Source organism: Rhopilema esculentum, chromosome 21 (assembly GCF_057945365.1).
Source record: "Rhopilema esculentum isolate cy_ngs chromosome 21, ASM5794536v1, whole genome shotgun sequence".
NCBI lineage: Eukaryota > Metazoa > Cnidaria > Scyphozoa > Rhizostomeae > Rhizostomatidae > Rhopilema > Rhopilema esculentum.
Genome location: NC_142835.1, coordinates 10,462,921 through 10,489,506, shown reverse-complemented (window position 1 = coordinate 10,489,506; position 26,586 = coordinate 10,462,921). Strand labels below are relative to the sequence as shown.

The 26,586-nt window shown below is 35.9% G+C and overlaps 2 protein-coding genes across 2 annotated transcripts in view; both read right to left on the bottom strand.

Annotated features, from left to right (window-relative positions):
• LOC135684121 (regulator of G protein signaling protein-like) overlaps positions 1-9,998 on the bottom strand; it is a 38,981-nt gene extending 28,983 nt beyond the window's left edge. The window contains exons 1-7 of the mRNA XM_065199526.2: positions 9,866-9,998; positions 8,820-8,902; positions 7,963-8,040; positions 5,263-5,395; positions 2,892-3,416; positions 1,521-1,657; positions 280-466 (exon numbers count right to left, since the gene is read on the bottom strand). Of these exons, the coding sequence (XP_065055598.2) occupies positions 280-466; positions 1,521-1,657; positions 2,892-3,416; positions 5,263-5,395; positions 7,963-8,040; positions 8,820-8,902; positions 9,866-9,989 (1,267 nt within the window). The 5' untranslated portion in view covers positions 9,990-9,998. The remainder of the gene's footprint in view (positions 1-279; positions 467-1,520; positions 1,658-2,891; positions 3,417-5,262; positions 5,396-7,962; positions 8,041-8,819; positions 8,903-9,865) is intronic.
• Positions 9,999-13,430: 3,432 nt separating this feature from the next.
• LOC135684124 (uncharacterized) lies at positions 13,431-17,003 on the bottom strand. The gene is made up of 4 exons (XM_065199530.2): positions 16,330-17,003; positions 14,710-14,868; positions 14,166-14,281; positions 13,431-13,764 (listed from the first exon to the last, which is right to left on the bottom strand). The coding sequence occupies exons 1-4, from the start codon at positions 16,922-16,924 to the stop codon at positions 13,531-13,533; spliced, it is 1,104 nt and encodes a 367-aa protein (XP_065055602.2). The 5' UTR covers positions 16,925-17,003; the 3' UTR covers positions 13,431-13,530.
• Positions 17,004-26,586: the final 9,583 nt, after the last annotated feature.

The following is a 26,586-nucleotide window of genomic DNA, read 5'->3' as shown; positions in this document are numbered from 1 at the left end:
AAGCTGAATTTCCTTTAGACCAGGAATGTATTGCACAGCTTTCAAATCGATGAAATAGTAAGATGCCCCAAGGAAAAAGCTACAAGCAAGCAAAAAATAAGAGTCAGTTAGTGTCTTTTGAAACAAATACCACAAAAAAATTTCATATCTAATAAGAGACTTGGGGAAACACAGATAGAGTGCCACATACACGACTCGTACTTTGAGTCAACAATAACGAGTCTGCAATGTAATGAAATTGATTTTTTATTTTGCAAACCAATAAGTAATATAACTTACAATTTTTTGTTAAATTTGAAGCACTTGGTAATTTCGATTCAATTTTTGTGGCTGAAACGAGACTAAGGCTTGCATGTAACTGAGGCAGTCTGAGAGAAACGTGACTTGCATGTGACTGTCTTTGGGAGTACCCTTCACTGCTCTCCTCGTCTTCCAATGTGATAACTGTATCAGGAGTAAACATTTCCTGTAAAATAAAGATAAATTTCAAATTTTTATTATTCCAAATATCGTTAGTTTTATAAAATGCTTCACTAAAATGCAACATGCCTAATATTCTACAAGCCCAAGAGGGAAGAGTTAGAGGAGGGCAATGTATTCCTCACAGCTAAGCTACAATCTTTCCGTGTGGTGTAATTTAAAGTAACTTCCTTGTTCTTCTTAAACTGAGATATAGATTTTAGCTGATAAGATTTCATAAGTTACACAATTTCAACTGCTTCAACAAGTTGCTTCAACAAAAGGACATTAAAATTTCTTTACTTAATTTGTATTAATCTACATAAAATGAGTGTAGTATGATGTAAACATAGCAACATCTTATGGAAGGGTGCCTAGATAACTTGCCCCTAGGTACTATAACCCCAGCTTATATAAAAGGATTTTAAACAGTCAAAAGGAGACCAAAAGACTAAGAGCTAGATGCCAAACTTTCATTAATTTGTCAATGTCTAAAGAAAATATGAGACACAACTGAACTTTATAATCGCAGTTTTTCTAATCATTATTTCAAAAACAAGGAGTGGAATTGTTTTGTACTGTATCCAAAAATTTATTATTTTACAAGGCCAACTTGAGCTTTTGCAATAGAGAAATAACTGGCAAAAATTTATTCCATACTTCGAAGAGATTTTTTTCTAATTCTAAATAATTAGCTACAGCAACAAGATACCGATTTTATTTGCATCAATGGAAGGATCTTTTTCGAACAAATTCAAAAGTCTTATCTTCGGACCAATACGAAGATGAAGTCGGGGGTTTTGAAATCAAAGAGGCAAGTGAAAGAGAAACTGAGGGTGGAATCGAGGCTTTAATCGACACGGACGAGCTGAGAGAATGCTTTACAGCTTACAAAATATAAACATATCGATAAAAAGTCTTGCTTAACCATTATAATGATACAATAAGAATGATTTCTTTGTTCTTAGGTTTTGTAACACATAGCGCTTGGCTAATTAGCTCAGTAATAAATATCAGCACTCAATGTTGCAGAGATTCCTTTTGCTTGTTCTCGTACTTACATTTCTGTCAGCCAATTCTGATTCTCTTTCGCTAAGAGCGCTATTTCCATGCAATGAGTTCCCTCTGCTGAATACATCGTTCATGCTTGATTTTTCAGATGGGAATTGCAGTTCTGGTTCTTGAGACGTTGCACAAGCTGTTGACGGGATGTTGGCAGTGTTACAAATGAAGTGAAGCTTTAGGATACATATGTAACAAGGTAACAGGTCGTACTATTTTACAAAGTACTAATTGCTTTTATAAATTTACGCAAAGTACTAAAAATGTATCAACACACAAGTACAGCAGAGGTGTGAAGCAGTTTAGTACATAGCATTCATAATATATTGGTACAAATTAGCTCCATGGGCTGACAATCTTGGATAGAGCTCTTAAGCGTTATGTCGAAAGATAATTTATATCTAGAATTTTTTAATTTTTCAAAGCCTGTGCTCATATGGCCATATCTTAACCAATTCGTTACATATTTAACTGGTTTTGCATATTCATCAGTAGTTTATGGTGCTCTTTCAGGTTATGAGATCCAAATTCCACCAAAATTCTGTGTCTTTATAACTTAAGAACTCGTTTAAGCGAGGGGTAATTTAGCACTGATTTGGAATAAAAAATGTTTTGGCCTGGGTTTACAGCAAAACCGGTTCCTTTCAAAGTGTCCCACCTTGTGCTAAACACCGAAAAGAAACTGTTCCAAAAAGAGTTCTTATGTTGACGGCCGGAACCTTACCATGTGAGTACCATCAGAAAATTAAGAAAAACTTCTAGCTTCATTAGTCTAGAAATTGTAACAAAATTGATTTGATTACGATTATGTACAGAGTTTCATGAAGCAAAGATTATTTGCTTACACATGTTTAGAGCGAAGAAAACTAACAAATGATGTCTTCCTGAAGTCACAAGGGTCTCGCATGGCTCAAAAATCTATGTAAACAGATACCCTTTGGGGGAAGCTCTGAGCATCGTACAATCAGGTTTCAATAGATTTTGAATCACTTTATAACCTCTTTATTTGTATACTTCGTTGAATACGTAACGGTCAATTTTACACTCATAATTCAGATTGTCATTGAAATTCAGACTTTTTGAGCATTTCATTTTGCTAAGTGATCTAAAACAGATGTAATGTAGATGATAAAAGAATCAAAGAATGTTTCTTAAAAACGAAGACTCACTGCACGGGAATGATGATGGCAGTTGATCGTTTAGCTATAACTATTTTCATGCAACAAACTTGATAAAAACGATCATATTAAAATAGTGTGACAGCATAATATCGTAAGGACTTATGTTTTAATGCCAAGCATGACAAACAGACTACAAATGTTAAGTTCATTTGAACATACGGATCTACTTTATCCAAACAACATACTTACAAACGTCATCTGCTTGAATTCCAGGTGATTTAGCCATCGTAGCCTTGATGCTACTCAATAATTCGTTGAACTGTGTCTTAACACCAAAGTCCCCAGTTGTCTGCAAAGCTGCTCTCCACTTTCTTTTAAATTTCTGCCTTTTGTGACTACGATGTGAAAGGTACTTCGGGAGCCAATATGACGTCAGACAGTAAAAGGCCATATCTTGACAAGGTGCCAGCAAATCACCTTTAACGGACGCGGTAGCTTCCTCGTGAGATCCATCAACCAAATGGTCCAGGCATGAAGCAAACTTGGTTTTGATGCTTTCCTGAAGCTCCAACCATGCACCCTGTCGTATATATTTATCTTGGATTTCTCTAATGAGAAATCGTCTGCATTCAGAGGTGGTTTGCCGGCGAAACCTTTCGGCCGCCAGCCAGAAGGACATAAGACATTCACCAGCAGATTCGTGGAAGAACGCCTTCAGTCGCTGCATAGAGAGTACATTTCCAATCTCCCTATACAAATCTAAAGAGTACTTGTCTAGAAAATAAAAATTATTTATATCATAATGTAGATCGTTATCGGCAATAATATAAAGAATGTAAAAATGTTAAATATAGTAGAGTCATAATATAGTAAATATAGTCAATTCTATTTCTTACAGTTTTTAACTTAACGCCACATCACCTAAAAGAACATCATGAAATGACTGATGGAAACGTGGAAAATCAGTTACTTGTGTTTATCATTAGGTGTGATGTGACAAAAGACAAATTTGGAGCTTGCTAACGGATTACTGTTATTTTGGCTTGGTTCATACAGCTATAGTCTGCGCTTATGTGTCCAATTTTTAACCTATTTAGCTGATCATACACATTTAGAGGAATTCTATGATGCTCTTTCAGATTACGTAATCTAAATTCGATAAAGTGGATTATTGAGACGTCACCACCTTATAATTCTACATAGTTCAAATCTGCAAATAGGAAAGTTTGAGGAGATGTGTTCTGCAGTAAGCATACATCTGATAGGAATCCTTCGCACACATGAATCCATAAAAACGACATCAAAACAGCAATGCCTGCCTAGCAAACTAATCGATAAAACAATAATAAAAAGATACCAAGCGCCAATATACAAATATTTTCTTCATGAAAATTATTATTTACGGCTCGGTCACATAATGTTCAATGCAGTTTACACATTGCTTTACACGAAAGGTACCTGACTTTATTTTTTTTTTTGAATAATTTTCAACTCGTAAATTATTATAATGAAAATGGCTTTGAATAAGGACAATTCAACTGGCAATTCATTTCGACTAAAAAGTGTATCAAAGAGTACCTGGGTTACTGGAGAAGTAAGAAAAATCATGAATTAAATTAAAAGTTGCAGGACGGTAATTAGTTGCGACTCCGAGTTTCACCTCTAATGGGATCATCAGGTTTCTTTGTGTACAGCTCTGCTCTTATGGTGTCAAGCAATACACAAGGGACCCGTAGACAGTAAATTTTAAAGCTGATATTGAATTTTGCTTATTAATGCAGCAAGACTGGTTTACAACAGCTTAAGACAAGCAAGAAGGGTGGTTGATATCTTAAGACTTAGCGACAGGGCTATTCCATACCTCATAACCTTTAGATACAATCAAGTTATGTCCCGTTTAAGTTTGAGCAAAGTTAGTTTCTAATAAAACTTTCAGAGGAGCACAATGCATTATCCGTTTAGTTCAAGGTTGTCAGATGTCGCTTCACTGAAAGATTTATAAGCAGCTCAACTTGCCTAAAGTTCGATTTTTAAGCAAGCGAAAAAAATATCATTGAACCAACACGAATGAGATGCGCGCAAATATCACGATTAAGTGCTTTATTGTACAATATTTTGCTTTAGTTTAAACAGAATAATTTCACGTAGAATTCGAGGTGACAAAGCTTACATTACTTTTTGGAATTTACCCGGCTAATGCCTTTTATTCTTAAACCTTTTTCACATCAAGTGTTTGCACAGTGGGTTTCTTAAGCCACTCAGACTTTGCGAAAGAACAAGGTTAGATATTATCTAACAGGGACGGGTTTACCTGGGGGTGTAGGGGTGCGACACCCCAAAATGTATTTGTGACATTCGGTAATGTTTGCCTTGATTTAGTAAAAGCATTTTTTGATGGTCAATAGTAACGAAATAATGCAAAACTTTACTTTATCTTTTTATCTCCTTTATATTGAAGTTAAAAGCTTAACTTTGTAAATGGGCGTCTCCATAATTCTCCTGTCACCCGAAGGGTGTAGCACTGAATCTAATCATTATTTAACACCCTCCTCCCCCCAATCCTTGTTACTTAGATCTGTCCCTGCTGTCAAATCAGTTATCTTGCAAACTAAAGCCTTACCATCTGCATTTGCCTTGAGCAATTCATTCAGCAAAAGTTTGCACAACCGATACTCATTACATATGTCGGTTTTGAGGAACAAAGTCCCTCGCTGTTTCCAAGCAAAGGCTATGACATCATGTTGGGAGCAATGCTAAAAAAGATAATTCTAAATTATAAATTCTCCCTTAAAATTTCCCTCAAATCCACATTAAAGAATCACTGACTGTATTCTCAATACTAATTTTTTGCTCATAAAGTTTTTTCTTGAGAAGATTTTATCAAGCAATCTATGTACAATAGATGGGGATTTCGAGACAGGAGGGCTCCTTTCTTCAGGCCCGCAGACACTGGGGGCAGAGGGCAATGCCCCCAAGTAATTTGCAAAAATTATGTTAGAAGATCTCATCAGCAGCTTCATCTGACAGTATTTCGTAAGGCAGGTATAAAAAAAGCTATATTTCTATCCATGCTTTCTTTCTTTCTTTAAAGGGCCTGTCTTTCTTTAAAGCCAATCTAATATTTACACATTTTTTTCCTTTGTACTTTCTTTTTATTGTAAAATTTACATGACTTGGTGTAATTCGATTTTTGTTGGTAATTTTTATGTTTAAGAATATAAAGAATGAACTGAAATGAAATGGACTGGATTGAGCTAAACTGAACTGAACTGAAATGGTGAATGAATGAGTGTGCATCATTGATACAATATTAGGCAATCAAAGATATTTACCGACTGCCAACGTTGGGCAATATATGGATCAATTCGGATCAACGGTATGATCAAATATTCGACTTATGTTATTTAATTCACTACACAAACCAACATATCAGGTTCTGATACAAAGAAACTCAGCAATTTTAGCATGAAGAAAAATACGAGTGTCATGTGCAAAAAGGGTTGATGTGAGATCAGATTGAAACTTGAAACTAAATTCAATGTTTGCAGAAAACTGATACAAAACGTATTATGTTAGTTGGCATTTTGACAAGCTGCACTGGAATGGAACTGTACACTGTCCCATGTAGCTTATATCCTTGCGTAGATATTATGAAAAATCAGAGCTGCTTTTAAATCTTTATTCCAATTCACTTTGGTTATGCTAGCAAAATGCAAAAATTATTCTTCTGTTTTGTTGTAAAGATGTTTTTCCGTAACGGCCGAAGCTAGATATGTCCATACGAGTCCATACAATTCTTTGGAGTCCATACGATTCCATACATTTATTTTACAGTGTTAACGTATTTTACATTAATGTTACTGAAGTAATTTGATTTGAATTTAAATCATTCTGAAGTGGATTCAACTTAACTTTGTAAAAAAAAAATTTTCGAATCTTGATAAAGATTATCAAACCTTGATAAAGATTATCAAACCCCTGTAGACAAACAATGGAAGACAATTTTTATTCCCTTTAATTCACAAAAAAATTAAAGAAAATTGTCACGCCGAATATTGCTTGTTCAAAGTCCAATGAAATAAAATGACAGCAACGGTTTTCGATACAGGATAACCTTCACGAAATTTGGACAATTGGCATTGGCAAGTTTTAGCTGTAGCTTTTAATACTTTTTTCAAATTCTTATTTTTTATCTCAAATTTTTCTATCTCACTGCTAAATGTTGTGGGTTCCAATCTAAATTCGAGCCGCTATTCAAACGCTCACCGATGGTTACCCGGTAGCGGTGGCACTTCATAGAGCCAAACGGGAGAGTCAAGAAAACATCACGGCCCCACGGCCACTGGCCGGAGGAAGGTGACCAAAAATTTGGAAATTGGAGGAAGTTGAAGAAATCGTAGTACCTTTTGGTTTTCAAGATACAATCAGACAAAAATTAAAAAAACAAATGATATTTATAAACCTTCTGGTTTTTTAAGATGAATGTGTTTGCAGAACTGCTTTGCACTAAAACTTAGAATTTAACTCTTTATAATCTATATATTTAGATTTTGACACTCTTGTGTTATCAATTGATATAAGCATGTAGTTTAAGCATGTATGTATAATTGAAAACAAGCTAAAATTTTTTTAGATATTGTTTAGAAAAACAGAGTTGCAAGGAGAGGGGATGTAGACTAGTTGAGTATCTCCAATCTCCTGTCTACGCCCATTTTAATCAATTTAAAATAAGGAAGATTTTGTAGTAAAATATTAAGTCTTGATGAAAGAAGGTTGACAACTATTCTGCAGTCTGCCATACGGCATTGAGAAAATGATTTCGAACGCCCTGCTTCTATTCGCTGTTGGACCAGGACAAGTGCACTCTTCAACAGGCATTTGTCTCACGTACAGATCGTTTATGGAACACATTTTTACTGTTGTACGATACAATATCAAGGAAAGACATGGAAATGAAAATGGCGTATAATGGGCAATCGGAATGCTATATATGAGAAAATATAACCAAAAAACATGCCTAATCGAATTTAGATTATGAATAAGGCAAGAATTGAGAAAACATGGATTGCTTGCCTTAAGAGTTTTGAAATGAAATTTAAAAAAATTATTCATTCCCTATATAGAAAGGTAAAGCTAAATTAAAAGGAAAAGCCGGACATGTCAACTGTAAACAAGAGGGGTCCATAAAAGCCAAGGTAACGAATAATGGCAATTAAAATTTTATTTTTATACTTATGAAAATGTAAATTATATAGCTTACCCTAGATAGGTATTTTATACCATGTAAATCTAAGTTTTCAAAGAAAAATTGAAGACATACATTACATGTGTGGCCTGATGGCACATCCATTTCAAACATGCAAGAATCCCTCCGATAATGAAGCCTCTTAGCGAAGACCTATAAAAGAGATAAAATGGTAATTATAAGATAAAGACGTAAGGAGACGTATAACTAGGTCTTCAGTATCAGCATCAGTAGAAGTACTAGTATATATAATATCAGGGTAGATTGATATAGCTTCTTTTATGAGACGAGATATATGTCACTACTAGAGCTGGGTTTCTCTAATCGGCTGCTGCTATAACCAATGCCCCATAAAGGTTTCTGCTAGGAAAAGAAGAGTTTAAAGTAAAATGTATCTATCATATTCAAAGATGATCTTTATAGGAAAAGCAATGCAGCTTCCCCCTTTTATTTAAATTGGAATCAAGACATAGAAAGCTGCATATTTAAGACTTCTTGTATACATATATTTTACATTTTACTGCATATCTGAGCATTATAGATCCAAATAATTTATTCGCAGCTCAATTTTGACTAATACAATAGCAGAAAATTAGCATTTTGTACCGCCAAGGAAATAAGGCCTACATTAATCAAGGATTAGTTCAGACAAGCGTGAAAAATTCAGATGAACTATGACCAAAGGTAGTGTTTAAGAAAAAATATGTTTCATACGAGAAACGAAAAAACTGAATAGCAAAAGATAGAAAAAACTCGAGTCGAACAAAATGTAGAAATGATGAGTAATCTCGTGAAGATCGTACACTTTGAACATTACTTCAAGCCTCTCGATCAATTTTTTTGCCATCGGAGATCGTTTTTAATTCCAATGATGAGGTTGATAACATTAAAATAATTATTTACATTTAGTTGAGCTGAAAGGTACAACTTACAGGCAATGACAGGAAAGTGTTAAAGTAGTCAATGAAGACTTCATCTTCAAGCAAATCTTTGAATCCTTGCTCTGACGAAAAGCCTGCAAGACAATAGTAAGACAATACTTGAATGTCATAAGCACACCCTGAATCACGTGTTTACAATTATTGTGGCTTAGCCCAGTAGCTTCATGACTATGCATCATGAATACCTATTAATAAACAAGATGTAGGGGAAATGAATACAAATCTACTCTTTTGCTCTGAAGACTGTCATCTCTGTTTCTCAACATCACAGTGGCATAGAAAGTCAAAAAGTCATTCTATTAGAATCAAATACATGATTGATATAAACCTTCTTTCATCTAGATGAAATAATAAAACCCTTCGATTAATCTCCCCTTTTCGCAGTTCGATTCTCGGTGAAACGGTCTCTGTTGTCCATCTTTGACACCACCTTGGACAAGAACAAGCTTCGAAGGGGCAAATGAGTCATTGCTCTTACATTTCTATCGTGATTTTTTACAAATTCTACCCATATTTCTTTGGCAAACTTTAGTTTTTTTGCATGCCCTTTACGGAGGCAGAGTCACAATCAACCTGCATCCATAAACTTTTGCAAAGACCTCCCTCCCCCTGTCAGATTCGTTTGCATTTTTAAAGCTTCGCTTTATGGATTCCTAAAACTAATCGCTGAATGGTAAAAGCCAACACAATGACACAAGGGTATGTAACTTAGCTAGATCTTTGCTGAAGACGAAACAGGTGCACAACTGATCAAAGTTATTTGAACACTTATTTGAGCTTGTCGATCTATGCCACCATCATTTTGTTTTGCTAAGTATCAACATTATTACTTTACCGAGCTGAATTTGAATTTGATCTGAATTTGATGCAAAAATATGTGAAGATATATCATAAAGAATCGCATACTTTGATGAAATGAATATAAAAAGCCACAATCTGGCAACGTTATTGTATTGAACGCAACGTGGTTCCTCTTAAAACTCAATGCAAGCAAGTCATAAAATTCAAAGTGATAGCTAAAGAACATTGATACCAACCATCTACAACATAATCCGTCTCCACAATGCTTGTTTGATTTTCGTCTTCCATCTTGTGCCAAAAACGCTTCTTTGGTCTTCGGCCTTCTCGTGCAAACTCAAGAAATCCATGCTTGTATTTCATTGTGACGTCACATCAATTCATCTGACGACTGTATACAAACAACAACAGGGCTATGGCAGCATTTAGCGAATGATATTCAGAGCAGCTTACTTCCATATCTAGCTTTTCTCTCTGAAGATGAACGCAAGATAATGCGACAGATTTGTGAACGAGATATTTCAAAATGTCCTGTGGCGAATCGACTTATTACTTGAAAACTGCAAAAGATGTAAAATGAATCACGACCAGGCCGCAAGGATTAAAGTACCTAAAACATGCTTAATTGAAGGTGAGAAGTCGCGTCTTTGAAGGCAATCAGATCACAACAGTTAAGGAAAACGTACCTGGTTGTCCGAAACGCGAGGTTTGTATAGCAATAAGAGTAATGCTTTTATCATAAACACTGCAATCATTATCTTATATTCGTAATAAACTGTATTTAGTAAAAAGAGAGGATCTAACAAACACAACTTCATAAAATGGGTTTGCGTAAGGTTCACAAGCTATTGAAGTAATGGACTAACTGATTCACCTGTAGATGCTTTAAAATTCTTCTTCATTTCAGTTATATTTGCCTTCTTATAATAAATTCGAGTGACGTCACAGATCATTTCGTTTGGGTTCTAACACCAAATAACGAAATTTGCTGTGTCAAAAGTAAATCAAGATTTGGGATTCAAAAACATACACAATGTCAAGCGAATCATTTCAATGAGGTGTAAATGATAATGAAAGATGTTATCTGTTCTTTACTTAAAAACTGTACACGAATGATTTTAAAGAATAGATAAATAATTAATGTTGAGTGATACGGTAACTGTAGTTTGATGCAGCTTCACAAACTTTTTTCGAACCTTAATTGCATTGCTCATTCCTCTTGATCAAGGCGAGCAAACCGAAAAATCGAGCAAATCTTCTATCTATGATCAACATGAAACGTCCTTGAAGAAAAAGATTGTTATTGCGTTCCGAGCTTTTATATAGTTGTCGCGAAAAAAAATTCGCAGGCTGCCTCGATGAAACCTCTGTCATAGAAAGCTGCAAGCTGCCTCGATGACGACTTTGCTCGCATTTCATTAAAATCTGATTCATCATCTTTGCAAACAGCCCTGGGTACCTTTCCGTGTATTGTTTTCCTGTTAAGGCCCCTGTCGGTGATCCTTAAGACTATAGAGAAATAGCTAAACTGAGATTAATAGAGCCCATTATCATCTTTGGTACATATTCATTCACATAAACAGCAAGGAGCATTTAATTGCCTTTCACGAGAAACCCCTCAATTTCCTTTTTGAAGTTTAGTTTCTTGTCAATGGTAATCCCCAATAGATTTTCGCTGGTAATTTCTTGATAAAAGCTTCACTTACTCTGATAGCCAGACTTGATTTCCAAAATTACATGACATGACATTGTCCGTGTTCAGAAGAATGCAAACAGTTGGATGTGAACCAACTCGAGATCGTGGCACTATCTGCTTCTAATCTCTTTATCAAAATACCACGGTCTTTTTCGCAAAGAAAGATTGTGGAATTGTCAGGAAAATAAGAGAAACTGGAGTTTTCAAGCGTTTTAAATAACTTAAATAATAGAGGTCCTAGACCAGATCCCTGGGGTACGTGCACGGCTACATCTTTAAATGAACTGCCGTTTACTTTCAACATCTACTTTCTTCCAGATGATCAATAATCATTAACTAGTTTTAGAGCTCCGTGTCCCAGAAATTAAGCACAAAGTTTTGCAATGAACAGCTGGTATGTTACGTAATCATGCTTTGGTGTAAAAACAGTGAAAGTGAGACCATATACCATTTTAGGCTGTTTTGAAATTTATTTTAAACATTGCATGGTTGTTGTTCTATTCGTCCGTAAAGCCTCAAATAAGAAATAGATTCAAAGTGATAAAATGATTGATTTTATGCTAGATTTTAAAAAAAAAATTGAATTGGTGGCATTACGCTGATCGATCTGCAACTAAATTTTCAAATTTCTGGCAACACATTCCTTGAAAAATGCTTTGCCTTATGTTCTATTGAAAAGTTGCTTTGATTTCCTTTGCTCTTCTGTTACATTTCGCTCGATACTTAGGAAACACCCTTCACTTGCTTTTGTTGGCCACTGACAAAAGAATGGGAAGACTTTCCAAGAAAGGTATACGTTTAAAGCTACTAACAAATTATTAGCGAGAAATCTCAATCACGTATTGATTTTGCTTCTGGGTTTTAGACAGGGACGCCAGAGAAGGGGGCGTGGGGGTCAACTGCCCCTGTTGCCATATAATAGTAGGGGCAATAGAGGCCAGAGTGCCTTTTGATTAAAGTACGCTTGAAACCGGCCAATTGTAACAATCAGAGAGATTCACATGAATTTCTGATAACAGTGCTTAATTCATGACGACATTTCTCCAGACTTGTAATATAAATCCTTACGCAAAAAGTTAGCCAATTTTCAAGATACCTACAGAAGATCGAAATTAAAAGGGCAGTTAGTAGAAGGAATCATTAGAAGCTGGGAGTTATCTTTCAGAGGCCCTTTTACTCAAGCCTGCCCCTTTGGCAACGATTTTTAGGGATTCAGAATTTTATTTTTATTTAGAGTTTTATTTTGATATTCCTCTTCTGAAGGTACATATTTTGATATCTTGTCAAATATTTCCACTTTATAGCATCTCCATATGTCTAGAAAATCTATAAAATGCCGGCTTGACGTAGTCAGGACACTCAAATTCATCGCTTTTATATTTTCAGAGCAACATCAAAAACATTTAGGAACTCGTGGATAAATTTTGCATTCCTTGGAAAAGGATCTCTCGAATTCATTGTAAAAAAAATATTCAGGTTCTGGAGATATTTTGTTACAAATTCTGACACTGGCTTTTATTATAAATATTCTCGACTATACGGAATAATTCTAGGTGTAATTCTAATTATACTTGCACTTAAAAGAGCATTTCTTTATGATGTGAACTAGCAAAGCCATGATAATGAAGAGCATCTAAACAAACTTTTAAATGAAAAAAAACATTGTTAGTTTGAACATTGTCTCTGAAGTACTAACAAACTAATGCATTAGAGAAATAAAGCTAATCTGATCTATCTATTCATTTTTCTATTTTGCTTATTCTGAGCCTTTTTACTAGTAAATATAAAATTAATTTTTCAAGAAGAACTAAAATTTACTGCCTATGTTGAATACACAAAAGTTAGATTACAGTTTTCCAAAACGTATTCATCATACTGAAAGTTTGAAACCCATTGTAAACTTAACAGTTGTAAATGAAAAGTATTTTGATGCCATAAAACCTGGTTAGAATTCAAGAATGAAATGCTACAGGGGCTTATTGACATATAAAGCTAAAATTAAAAAAGAAATTGCATAGGGATATGCAATTGCCAGTTTTGGAAAATATAAAATATTGCTAGAATTGATTAGCATAGGCTGATCAAGGCAAAAAAGGTCAACCACAACATTTAAATTTAAAGCAAGAAACACAAATGATTATTTATAAATCTCTCCTTCAAAGCTATATTATATAAATGGTTTATATAAATAGCAGTGAAAATAACTAATTAGATGTCTTTTTCATGAGAGAGGAGTACTAACTTCCCAATTGTGCATCCTGACTCTAGGTCTTTGTGTGCTTTATCAGCTTCTTTTAAAGAATACTGTGTTACCTTACCAACTCTTAGCTTTCCATTTTCAATCCATTTCAAAAGATCAGTCATTGCCTCTTCAAAAAGATCCACCTTCTTAAACATGAAGCTCAGGTTAAATGCCATGACACTTTTGTTTTGCTCAGTTAGCTGCAAAAGGGGTGGATATCCTTATACAGAGCTTCAGAATTGAAAGGATATGATGGTGGACATGCAGCATCAGGCATGAGAACCACATATCTTGCTTAACTTTTTCTTTGAAATTAAACATTTCATTGAATGAATCTACAAAAATATTTTCTTGTCTACCTATCTATAAAGGCTGCTTTAAAGGTGATAATCTTTGTAAATTCGAATAAAAGAAAAAAAAATAAATAAAAGATGAATGCCCACAAGTTGTTTATGCAACAGTGATGCATCTTTTCTATTTTGCCATTAAGAGCAAAAAACTTAAAAATCATTATCATTGCCAATATTAGTACTATCAACATAAGATATGATTATATCAATGAAGGGTCATGAAAGTCCCAAAACTCTAGAAATAGCAATACCTGCATAGGATTGAACTTGGGAATATTGAAAGCATTCCATCCAATTTTGAGCCAATTGACCATTGAGAGATAGCCATAACTTGAGGCATCTGATTTTGGCATAACAGTGTGAAACCCTTCGAGAAGAATCTAAAATTATAATATGCTAGGAAAAAAAACTTAAATCAATGCATATCTCTCCATAATGATATCAAAACAAAACCATTAATTTACAAAGACAATCCTATCTGTCAACAAGGCTAATATTTCATATTATACCTGTAATGAATTACAAAGAGATTTACAATAGAAGCATGACAACTTTTTGAATTGTTGACAAATCAAGAAAAGTATAAATATAAAGTAATACAATATAGACCCTGCTTGTAAATACAAGATGGTTTGTACATATTAAATAGAATAACATTGAATTGCGATTAATTGGATAAAAAGATAGAAAAAAGATACCAAAGTTACTCTGGCACACATTATGCTCTGAAAAATCATTCCAAATAGACATTTGTAACAAGACAATCTTTTTTAAGCTTGAATGTAGCACACTCACCATAAACTACAAGTCGTCCACCACAATCAACATGATTGAAGCTTTCTCCAAGTGTCTCTGTTCCATTTGCATCGAATACAGCCTGAAATTTCCCACCATTAGATTTCTCAACAGCCTCCCAAAGATTACAAGTTGACTTATCAATAACAACATCACAACCTGCAAAAATTGAACATCTACAAGTGGTAATGATATTACAAAGAAACACTAACAAAACATACACTTACCAAAATATCACTTTGAACAGGCCTTTTCACAAAGAATATCCCATATAAATTGGCCAGTGTTCAGGTGAATTCTCTTCCACTTGCTTCAGATAAAGATAACCAAAAAATAAATATCCATATAAATGTCAAAGAATGACAAGTTAGAATGATTTCTTTGTAAATAATGTTAGCCCACTTACCATGCAGGGAATCGCATGATATGATATGCATGTTAAAACCAGACTGGAAACTTTGTAGCGCGCCCGTGATATATTGCCCGTGCACTCAAATTTGCTATCCAAATTTTCTACTAATTCTCAAATTTTTTAAAAGTGCGTAATTTCAGGCGCACAGCGGGCAGTCAGGGCATGAACTTGCCCGCACAAGAAACAAAGTTTCCAGTCTGGTGCTAAACAATGGAAAAATGGCTGTGATAGTTGAGTGTGATGAAAGAACCCTGCCTAGCTACAGTTACCATTGCAGGAAGTGATTTGAGATAAAAATAATGTTTATAATCAAGCTATGTGTTCTGTACATTACTGATACAAATTCATGTTAGTATCAAAATAATAAAAGTTTCTTCTGGTCATATATAACACTTGAAAGACAAGTTTTATATAAGCCTTTGGTGCCACAAAGGGGAAAGCTGTAACATGAGCTGAAATTGAGCTGAAATTACCGCTTTTCCATGCAATTTAAACTAGAAATTATAAATCATGTGCCTCTATGAAAAATTTTGCCTCCAGGGGTGCGATCAGCCACACACCTGCTAAAATCTTTAAGAAGAGGCCTGGCTATTATCAAAAACAGAACATTACTGTTGTTCATGCTGATCATCAAAAAAAAATTTACCAAATGACATTTAAATACCAGGTGTCTTTTGTATTTGAGCCAATACTTCTTCAGTTTACTGCCAGTTTTGTATTGTTTATTTCAATTACTTGGGTCACTAGAAATGATTAGAAATGTGTTTTCTGAGGAAAAATTCATACAACTAGACCTCAACTTCTTCAATTCCCTCAACAACTTCTTCATTCATACAACTAGACCTCAACAATCTATTCAAAAGGGTAATAGGGCAGCCCTCTAAGCAACCTACTATTTTGTCTTACTGATAACACAATAAAATAAAGAACTAAGATAGTCTAACTAAAGTCCTTCAATTTACCATTCATTTCACATCTAGATTTCTGATGGCAAGAGACTCTGTTGTCTGAAACAAGACCACCTTTTAAAAGAGCAAGCCTTGACGAGGCAAATGAGTTGTTGCTCTTACATTTCTATGGTGTTTTGGGACAGCTTCTAGCCACTTTTCTTTTGCCAATTTTTGTGTTTTGTATGCCCTTTGTTAAGTCACTTGGCCAATTGCAAGAGATTTCTAGCTTAATTGGAAAAAATAACTCATTAATTTTACCTAAATCTTTTGCAAATTGAACTTTTGATGATTTTCCAACAATTCCAGTGACATGGCACCCAATTATTTTACCCATTTGCAGCAGCATAGACCCAACACCACCTGAGACAGAATGGATCAATAATCTATCTCCTTTTCTCAATTTGCAGCTTTCAAACATCGCATACCATGCAGTAAGAGCAACAGTCGGAAAACCAGCTGCCTCTGAAGCAGTCATTTCTTTTGGGATATGCCTTATTTGTCTCTGGGGAACTTTTATTCTCTTCGAGTAACCACCAAAAAGGGTGACTCCAAAAACATCGTCCCCAACTGCAAAGTTACTTGCCTTCTCGCCGACTTTTATCACTCTTCCACTGAACTCGAATCCCGGAGTTATAGGCCAGCCTACAAATTCCTTAGCGGATGAGTACAATCCCCACCGAATTATGACATCAGCGTAGTTAACTCCAGCAGCATAGGTCTCAACAACGACTGACTCTTCATCACAAGGTGGGGCGTCAGTGAAATCATAATTTGCTCCTTTGGTGAACGAATCTTCATCAAGCTCTTTATATAAAAGATGATCATATCCACCAGGTTTTTCTATGGAAATCATTTTCGATGGATTCAGACTTTATCAAAAAATTAAGTCTATCAGTTAAGAGCAATAGTTCAAAATGACAGCTGCAAAGTTATCTAGGCCAAAATGTAATGTGGGGTTCAAAGGTCAATTATTTGCCAACGTCAGGCTGAATCATTTTTCAAGAGGGCAAAAAAGTTCACAGGGGATTTTTTTATTACATAAGGTACATGGTCTTTAGAATCTAAACGAGAATATATAGTCTACAAGTAGAATTAAAACAACTTTTGCGAACATTAAAATAAGATCAGCTATATATTTTGCTTCTAAATGCTTCCTTTGGATATTTTACAGTAGAAAAACGTACAGATTTACGGCATGTTTTTATGAGCAAACTTATCCCACCTCTCAGCCAATAATTTGTCATTATCGAATGTTTACATGCAGATTCAATCCCACCTTCTAGCTGAATATGGAGAATATCATCCCACCTGATGGTGTTGATATGAACATTTCATCCCATCTTCCAGCTTCTTCCCACCTTCCAGCATTTATATGGGAAAAATCTATCCCACCCAAGTGAGATTCCACCTCTTACGCAGTGTAGAGCCAAAAAATGTAGAGGGAGGGCCTAGCGCTTTCTCTAAAATGTATATAAAATGAATGTTTCAATTCTTTTTGTTTGCATGCCTCCTCAACAGGGCCGTGGCGTGGCGTGGCAAGCCTTGTTGAGGGGAGGAGGTGTGGACTACGAATTTACCTGATTAGAAAATAATTACTTGAATTTCTTTAGTTGCTGACGGAAATCTCTGCAATACATTTTGCCAATCTTACTCTGTGGCATATAATTCGTAACTTCCAATTATATGATAATAACAGACTTTTGTAATAGTTTTATCAAGTAGATGCTACCCGAGGCGGCACCATGGTTGCCGCCGAGGGAGAAAGACATTTTCGAATATTGATGCTTCTAGTTCCCTGGAAATTCACTCTTTTAAGCCTTTTTTAAAGCAATTCTCTTGATCCTATTGAAAAGTCTTTATTTTTGCAAACAATTTGAGCAGCAGATAAAAAATGACTGATAAAAATCTGGAGCTCATTGTGAATTGTAGTTGATGCTTCTACTGAGAAACTTTAGGGAAAATGGACACAAGGCACAATTTTACCTAAAGAAGGCCTGGATTTTTAGATATAGTGCCAACAAGAAATCTTTAAATCATTGACGCTTAGTTTGTTTACCTTCATCCAAACCAACGGAGTAACTACCTTTGCTTGATATTTTATTGATTTTAAGGCACGAAAGTCTCTGAAATACCAAAAGCGTTTCTTCCACCGAACGGATTTTGCCTGAGATTTCCTTTTAGGATACTACTGGGGGTGTGAGATCCCCACACCTCTGGTCATGACGCCCCTGGGTCCTCAAAATCAATTTCTTTCCACTTTTTTAGAGTTGAATCATCTTCCAATGTCTACCTGTTACTTGAATAGAAAAATTTTAAAAATAAAGAATTTGACGTAGTAAAATTTAGAAGAGGGCTATTGAGGTCACACATGAATGCAAATGTAAAAAAGTAACAACTCAAAGACTTGATCCTGGCAGAAATTAGCAAAGATATTTTAGAACTACCCTGAAAAAAGAGGAGGGGGCGCAGCCCCCCTTCGAAAAGTAGAAAGGGGCCCCCCTGAGCCCACCCTCTTCTACAGCCCATCTCTTACGCGTCACCTAACCAGGATGGCTTGTTTGCCATATTAACACAAGACGACAATACAGAGGATTCTATAGGAGGGTGGGAATTCACCTCTCAGTTCACAGGCTGGAAAGTGAAATGATTTTATCCATACAAACTGGCCCGTTATGCCTCCGCAGTTGGGGTTGATCTCTGCAGACTTCAATGTGCTGTTTCGTCTTTGGCCAATCAAATTGTCGGTTGTTTTCTCTACTCTGTGGTTTAGATTTGATAAATTTCTCGAGCTGTTTTCTCAGATTCAAGTGGAACTAGGATAATTAAAAAGGAAATCTTCAGTTCAGTTCTTTTTATTTTTTTATAAGGATGATTTCGCCAATCTTGCTCATAATTCAAAACAATATAACATGGCGTAGCGGAGTGCAGAGAAAGAGCTTATTTCATATTTATGCTTTGAAAGAGTGGCTTGTTGAACATGGACGCTTGAAACAAAGGGGTTGGTAAGAGACAGTTTGGTTTGTCAACTAAAACTGAACCGTTACGGGTAGATTATATCCGTTCTCCTATATCATACTTGAGCAGAAATGCTCCATTATTCAACAACGATGGTCTACACTTTTCATGACAATGAAAACATCTGGGTCGTTTTATAGCTTCAATTAGGCAATAAGTGCTTTTGAAAAAACGCGCTTCAAAAGCTTCTTTCATGACCCCTTTTAAATCTTCCCTTGCTGTACCTCTTCTTTATTTTACTTGTATTGATAAATTTCTCGCTTTGGCAACACCTGAACACTTGCACCCGAGCCACATCAAATGCACAAATAACGTTACGTTGAAACGCGTGGGAAGCGGAGACTTTGACTTTCCGAAGATCAATTAAATTTAGGAAAGGCATTAACGTAATTAGCAACAATAACGCAAGGAGATGATGAACAATCTAATATGATGGCAGATAATCTTTTTAAGTTAAATACAAATTGATATATAGTGTTTTCTCGAAGATGGTATGGAAATATGCGAACATATAGTGTAAAAGTTAAATGTGTCATTTTTCAAAGTCATAGATAACTTGCTAATAATAAAAAAAGTTAAAGTTGTCAGTGGATCCAGACGTACTAGTCACTTCACAAACAATTTATGCATGAAAGGCCTTACACAACGGATGGCCCAGGGACGGATCCAGCAAAAAACCTGACTGAGTTCCAGGCCAAGGCAAGGCTAGGTTCTTTCAGATAATGCATTGATAATTGTACCTAAAACAACATTACTACTGTGCCTCTGTGAACATTTTGCAGCCCCCTCCCTTTCTCAATACCTTTTTGTTTGTTTTGAATAGGTCTCCCGTGTCATTTAAGACTGCAATTTGAAACCAACATAGGCATACGGGACGGGGGGGCTGGGGGGCTTCAGATTCGGGCAGCTGAATTTTTCGGGCAAAATTCGGGCAGCAGCCTTTTCCAAAAACAAGAAGAATAAGAATAACTACATTTTGAACATGTTTAAAAGTCTCTGAGATGAAAAAATCAAGTCATCGTAATCGTGAGCGCTTTCGGAAGTGAAGGAAGAAGGTAAAAATCTGTTGGGTGGAAAAACGCAAAAAAGCAAAAAGAACAGCAGCAGCCCAAACAGTGCTTGAAATTTTTTAGAAGAAGTAAAAGAAAGCGGCTATTATGCTCTCATAATTGTTGAAACATCGGCCTTTCGTCAGCACCAACAAATTTCAGTTTGTGTCAGTTTTTTATTGAATTGTGTCCGAAGGGAAATTTTTGCTAAATTTTACAAAACTCAGTCTTCAGCAATTGTACAAATTTGGCTTTAGAGCGTATGTAGAAACCTGTTGTCAAATGCTTTGACAGTCTAAAATGAGCGGCAAAGCCAAGGGCTTGTCAAAGCGAATGGAGGACTGTTCTCTGCTGAGCATTTATGTCTACGGCCTTAGACATTAGTTTAATCTTGCAGAAAGTGAGTCGATTAGAAATGGACTTGGTGTTGTTCAAGGTCTCTACAATTTCATTGAGGCCAACGCCAAAAGGCATGACATTTCAAGAGAAAAGTTGAACATGAACTGTCATATATGTAATTTGGACAAAGCGCAACGCACTTGGCTTGCCAGTAGGAGTCAGTGAAGGCAGTGGACAGGACATTTATTTTATTTGCAAGGGATAAAGACCCCAAAACCCATCTAGAAAACAAAAATCTGCTCAATTGATTCTACAATGTAATGGATAAAGTTTTGAAAAAAATCTATGCTCGATTTAGTGATCGAGACCCACCAATTTTATGTGCTTTGGCGTAACAGAGGCATCTAGTGCCCCAAGCAAAGAACTGCTACGGGACATCTATTCGCGGACAGCAAGAAGATCACATTCAATGATGTGAGCAAGTCAAACATAATAGAAAAGAATAAAAATGAGAATATCTTCTCGCTAGCTAGGTGGAACTGAGTTTTAGAGACTTTCAAAAGTTGAATAACTTTCAAAGCTTTAAAGATATGGATGTAAAAGCACCTTGGGCCCCCTTTTGTTGGGAGCCCTTGGTTATCAAACTAAGGCAATGTCATCAACCACTGTGTTATCACACACTAGCATGCCTTGAGGTTTTGCCTAGTGTGCCGTGGAAAATTCTCCAATTTCACTTAATTGGTCTAAAAAATTGAAAAAAAATTATCTGCAAATAATGTGCCGTATAGAAAAAGGCTGAAAAACGCTGAATCAATGTGCCCTAAACTGCGTTACGCTATTGGCCGTGATATGCTATTAGCCGGGAATGCAAGCGTGAATGCTAAGCATTCGACAGAAATCGTCATGAAGCTCCTTCTATCAAATAGATTATGAGTTTCTGACCTCAAACTGTTCAATAATTACAAGAATAGGCAGGTAAGCAAAAAAGTGTGTGAATTGCTGAAAATGATGCAAATCACGTTAACAAAAAGATATCGATTAAATAGTAGATATGTTTATTTGATGTCGTGGAAGAGATTCGCTTTTTTTTAATAAAAATTTGTGAAATGCTTAAATGCTTGTTCTGAAAAGGCTTATTATTTAACATCACTTTAATGACGTTGCATTTTAATCATTTTTGACTGATATTAGAAGCTCACATGAGTATACTTCGTATTTGGGCGTAATTATTTTTCAGGCAAAAATATTTCAGCCCCCCCCCCCCCCCCCGTACCTTAACTCACCCCGCACGCCTATGAAAACGAAGGTAGTTAATGCTCCTGAAAATTAACGATATCTCCTTGTTTTATCTCAAACGCTTAAGAATCTGCTAGAATGCTGCTAGGGTCGTGAGTATAAGGGCCTATAACACATCTGCAGTTGCCATTTCGAATGTTTATTGTTTAACAATAAGAACAATAGAACAGAAACAATAGGTAGCCAAATAACCACTGGTCATTGTACAGCTCTCTTACAAATATGGTATCATTCCCGAGTTCCAGATATTGTTTTGACTGAGTTCCATCCGTGTTTCAAACAAAAATTCCATTGTTTCAATTCATTCTCTTCCGAGGCACAAAACGTTAATTTCCGAGTTCTAGGATTGACTGCTGTTGTCCTTCATAGCGTCTGGAAAATCGTTTCAAAATCACGACAGAGAAGAAGGAACGAAAAGGGCGAACGAATTACATCAAACTGGCAATTTTAACATTTTGAATGATGAAACTCGGAATTTTTAGGTTTCACTTTCTTGGTCAAAAATTACTTGTTTCAGGCAAGACTATATTTAGCTATATGTCGGAAAGCTGACTGAGCTCTGTGCACCAAGGAACTCACTCTGGATCCGCCTCTTGGATCAGCAGAAACACTCCAGTTTTTTATGATATACCTTTATCTTTTACAACATCCCTTTTGACCAAATCTATGTAGAAAAACTCAATTAATTGATATTTCAATTTAAAATCGAATACAAATATGGTTTTTTTAATACAAGGCATGGGATCGAGGATGAATTTTCACGGCAGTAGATATTCATCCTCTAAAAAAGGTAAACAAAAGGAATTCCACTTCAAGTTTTTGTTAAACATTAAATTTTCATATTGCATGTCAGTATATTGCATTTCATATTGATTGTAATTTTCTATTTTGTTTATGCACTATTTTTGTCTGTAATCCGTTATCATACCATTGCCTGTGTAGCATTAGGGTTCTTCTTAAGACGGTGCCTTTGTAATTGGGCTAGGCCAACGTGTCTAAGCCCCAAATAGATAGCACACAAAAGATACTCCTTCTTTGCTGTTATCTTTATCGTCAAAATAGTAAGACTAAATTATTCCAACTTGGGCTGCGTTTTCACGGGGCCGGCTGAATATTTGGTCGGTCAAATTTTCAGGCCTTGCGTTTCTATCACTTGTTGTCAGTGCCTAATTTTAAAATTTCTAAATTTTGACAATTCAATCTGAAAGCACGGCATAAAATACCCCTCAAATGGCCAGGTCGAAAACGCGGAAAACGCGGAACACGCGGAAAATTGCAATTTTGCTTTAAGCTATCGGATTACTGTTATTCTGGTATGGTTCCTAGCTACGAAAAGTTACGAGCCAAGACTAAGTTTCGGTGATATGATGGGAGAAGAACCTTGGCGCAATACCTCAGCCAGGCTGTAACAAATTTAACTAAATTTGTTTTTTTTGGTCAAAATTGAAAAATCCTAAAAAGATTTTTGTGACATCATCAACGAACTCTATTGCAATGTTGTTTTATGTTTAGTCAGTCGTCTCCTGGGTCGTTTTCTTAAAGTTGAAATCATAGTTTTATCTTTGTTATCATCGCTGCTGACATGGTTGAATCGCCACATTGTTGTAAGATCTTCGAACTGTTGCTCTTATATCACCAAATTGTTGCTATAACCAAACCACCGTTCTTGTGATTCATGAATTTCGTACTTTCAATTTGTATTTATTTGTTCGTTTTGCTCACAAGGTACAGCCAGGGAATCTGTAAAACAGTGTCGTTTTACATGTGTTTGCTATATTACACAACTGGTAATGTGTAATATGCCTTATTTTTTTTTTTAAATAAAGTCGATTACACTAATTGGGGTTAATAGCTGTTTATATTTCATGCAGCCCCTGAATGGAACAATCGAATGATATCTACAAGACAGGCACCGAATATTTATGCGTTAGAAAGTCTTTCATAATGAATCTTAAACGGGTTTTCTTTATTTCAAAGACTATGGTCAATATTTATAACTTGTTCATCTTTAAAATGATTTTTTAATACGCAGTATGTAGTTGTACTCATTTTGTTCTAACAAGACTATTACTTGAATGCTTATTTTACATCCTTAAAATTTCTACATTGTCAATCAAACAAGGACAAAGGCTGTCCAACGAGAACAAATAAATCGTCTCAAAGACATCTTTACTTCTCAAGGATCTTTGTTGCTTCACCTTCTTTACCATCTTCTTTCATAAATAAACAAAACTTTGTCCAAGTTGCAAAGTAGTATGTCGATACTCTTGCCACTCAGAAAAGCCTGAAAAAGTGGACTTTACAATTACCTTGACATCTTAGAGCCAACTGTTGGTTTCGAATCTAATCTTGACACAATTGCAACAAGAAAACACAACAAATGTGCTCCAATCTTATCTTAAAAACAACGGCAGTCCAAATCTGTCTCATTTGTTAATCTTTCTATAAGCTTCCTTGATGCTTGACTCTCATATGATGCTTGATTGATTGATGCTTGAATCAATAAGCGGTATTTCATCTCTAAACTTTCCAACATTGCCATGCCATTAGAAGCCCGAGATATGTTTAAGAATAAATTTGATTGTAGCTGGAAAAAAGCTGTGCCCATCAATGAACCACTTCTTTTAAAGAATCTTTATCATAAAACCTTTATCAACAATCAATGAAGATTCAAAGATTGCTGGCACTTTTACAGATCAATTTTTGCCAGGAATTTGAAGATATCGTCTTAACCGTCCATCTTTCACCACTCAGAGACTAATTTGAGCGTAAATTGTGATTTGAATAACGAGAATCACTCAGTGAGGATAGCTTCAACTTGCTGATTACGTCGTAACTTTCTGAGAAAAAATTGTCTTGTTTCAGTATCGCTGATAAAGTTTAAAAATGGATAAACGATTGGTGTTAAAAACAGTAGTCGCAGACACCACCGTAAGGTGCTTCTTTGAGTTTCGGTTTCACTAGACCTTACAACAAAGCCAACTATGACTGTGGGAAGCCACGTGCAGAGTTCGATCAGACTGCACAGCAGTACAAACTTGATCGAACTACCCATCTTGTTCAAAATAAGCTTTCTCGTTACTTGTGATACATGCTGTCCAGTTCTTTTTAGCAATCTCAAGACCACAATGCGCAATATGGATATCGTAATGCCGAACACGAATATCGAAACGATGAAGACTAATCTCGATTTTGCGAAAAAAAATGAGACGGAAATAATGGCTGATAATAGCCAGATAAAAGCCAAACAGAGTGCGTATTTTCGTTTCTTCTTACTTTGCAATGTATAGCGAGTTAGTTGGAAAATTCTGCGTAGCGAGTAAATTTGGTTCAAGTTGATCAAGATAAGGGTGACAAGTTTGTTGCATGTGAGCATCCAAAATGAGGCATGCAGGACCAGGAAACTGGCTGAGTTGTCGCTGCACTTTTTCGTTAATGCCATCGAAATGAACATCACGTTGCCAGGTATGAGGTAAGCCAATGAAAAATTTAGAATACATGCGTCATAAAAGCGCACTGGTGATATCTTCTTGAGTAGTCCAAGGACAACAAAAGCATTTAGCATTGTGGAAACAAGTGCCACAGTAATCCAAATAACCTGCTCAGTTTCTGAATCACTTCTTATAGCTGCAAAAAGCATATTGACTTTTGTTGAAGAGCCAAGTTGCTTTTGAATGATGCTTCGCCCAAATTGAAACAGAGATGATGCTGCAGTTCTGTTTCCAATGATGTCGTCAACATAAAATGAAGAAAGCTGTGCAACAGTTCTGTTGATCTGATCAGCTACTTATACTTGCAAGAGAAGAGCGCAGGTGGTTATCAGCTGGTCTAAGATTATCACTTCTGGACTAGCACTAATTCTTCCGAAAATGCTAAGAGTATGCATCATTTTCCGAAGATTAACGCGAAGATGCAACTAAATTTGAAAAATCAACAGAGCCATCTGAACAGTCTTAAATAGAATGCGTTTTTGTATTCAAATTACGTCCAAACCTAGGTTGTTCTTACTAGGTACACGTCGTTTCTCAATTTGTACTCTTACAATCATAATGACAAGTTAAAGTGTGAGTTGGTACTTGCAGTGGCGAAGCCAATGGTCCTGCTTGTCCTGTAGGCAGGACCACAAATTTCCAAAGATGACAATTTTTAAAATAAGAAAAATTTATTCACTCTGTGAAGTCATTATATGCCTGATTCAAAGGTATTGCTTGTCTTATTCTACACTTATATTTCGTGGCTGTGCCCCTTTTCAATTTTGAGACACAGGGTGACTGGAATGGAATTTTGACTATCCCGTTCATAAGTTGATATCGTCGAAAATTTAGCCGTGTGCCCAGTCCTGCCCAATACTCGTAGGCAGTCAAAGCCCTATGTTTGGTGCGGCCCAACAATGGGCAAACGCCTCGCAGCCCTGTGTTTGGTCCTGCCTCACAATAGAAGAAAATAATGGCACTCCTGTCCTTTCGAAGTGGCAGGGCCTCAGGTCCTGCTCATTCATGAAAGCAGGAACTAAACCTTTGGAGCCCTATGTTTCGATAAAATTTGTTTATTTTCTGCGCCGTGGTTACAAAGAATGTTCGCTCAGGCCATAGTCAGGCTTTCTTTGAGAAAAATAACTATTTTGATATCATGGATCAAACTAACTGTAACGAAGACATTATTATGACTTTGCTGCTGAAAATTTTTTTGCAGCTGGAAGCTTCGGGAAGGAAAGGCCTACACTGTCGTCACTTGATTTATACAAGAATCGATCGTTTCAAGACGAGTGGTACTTATGGAAATCAAATTGCTTAGAGTCGTTCTGTTGGTACTATTT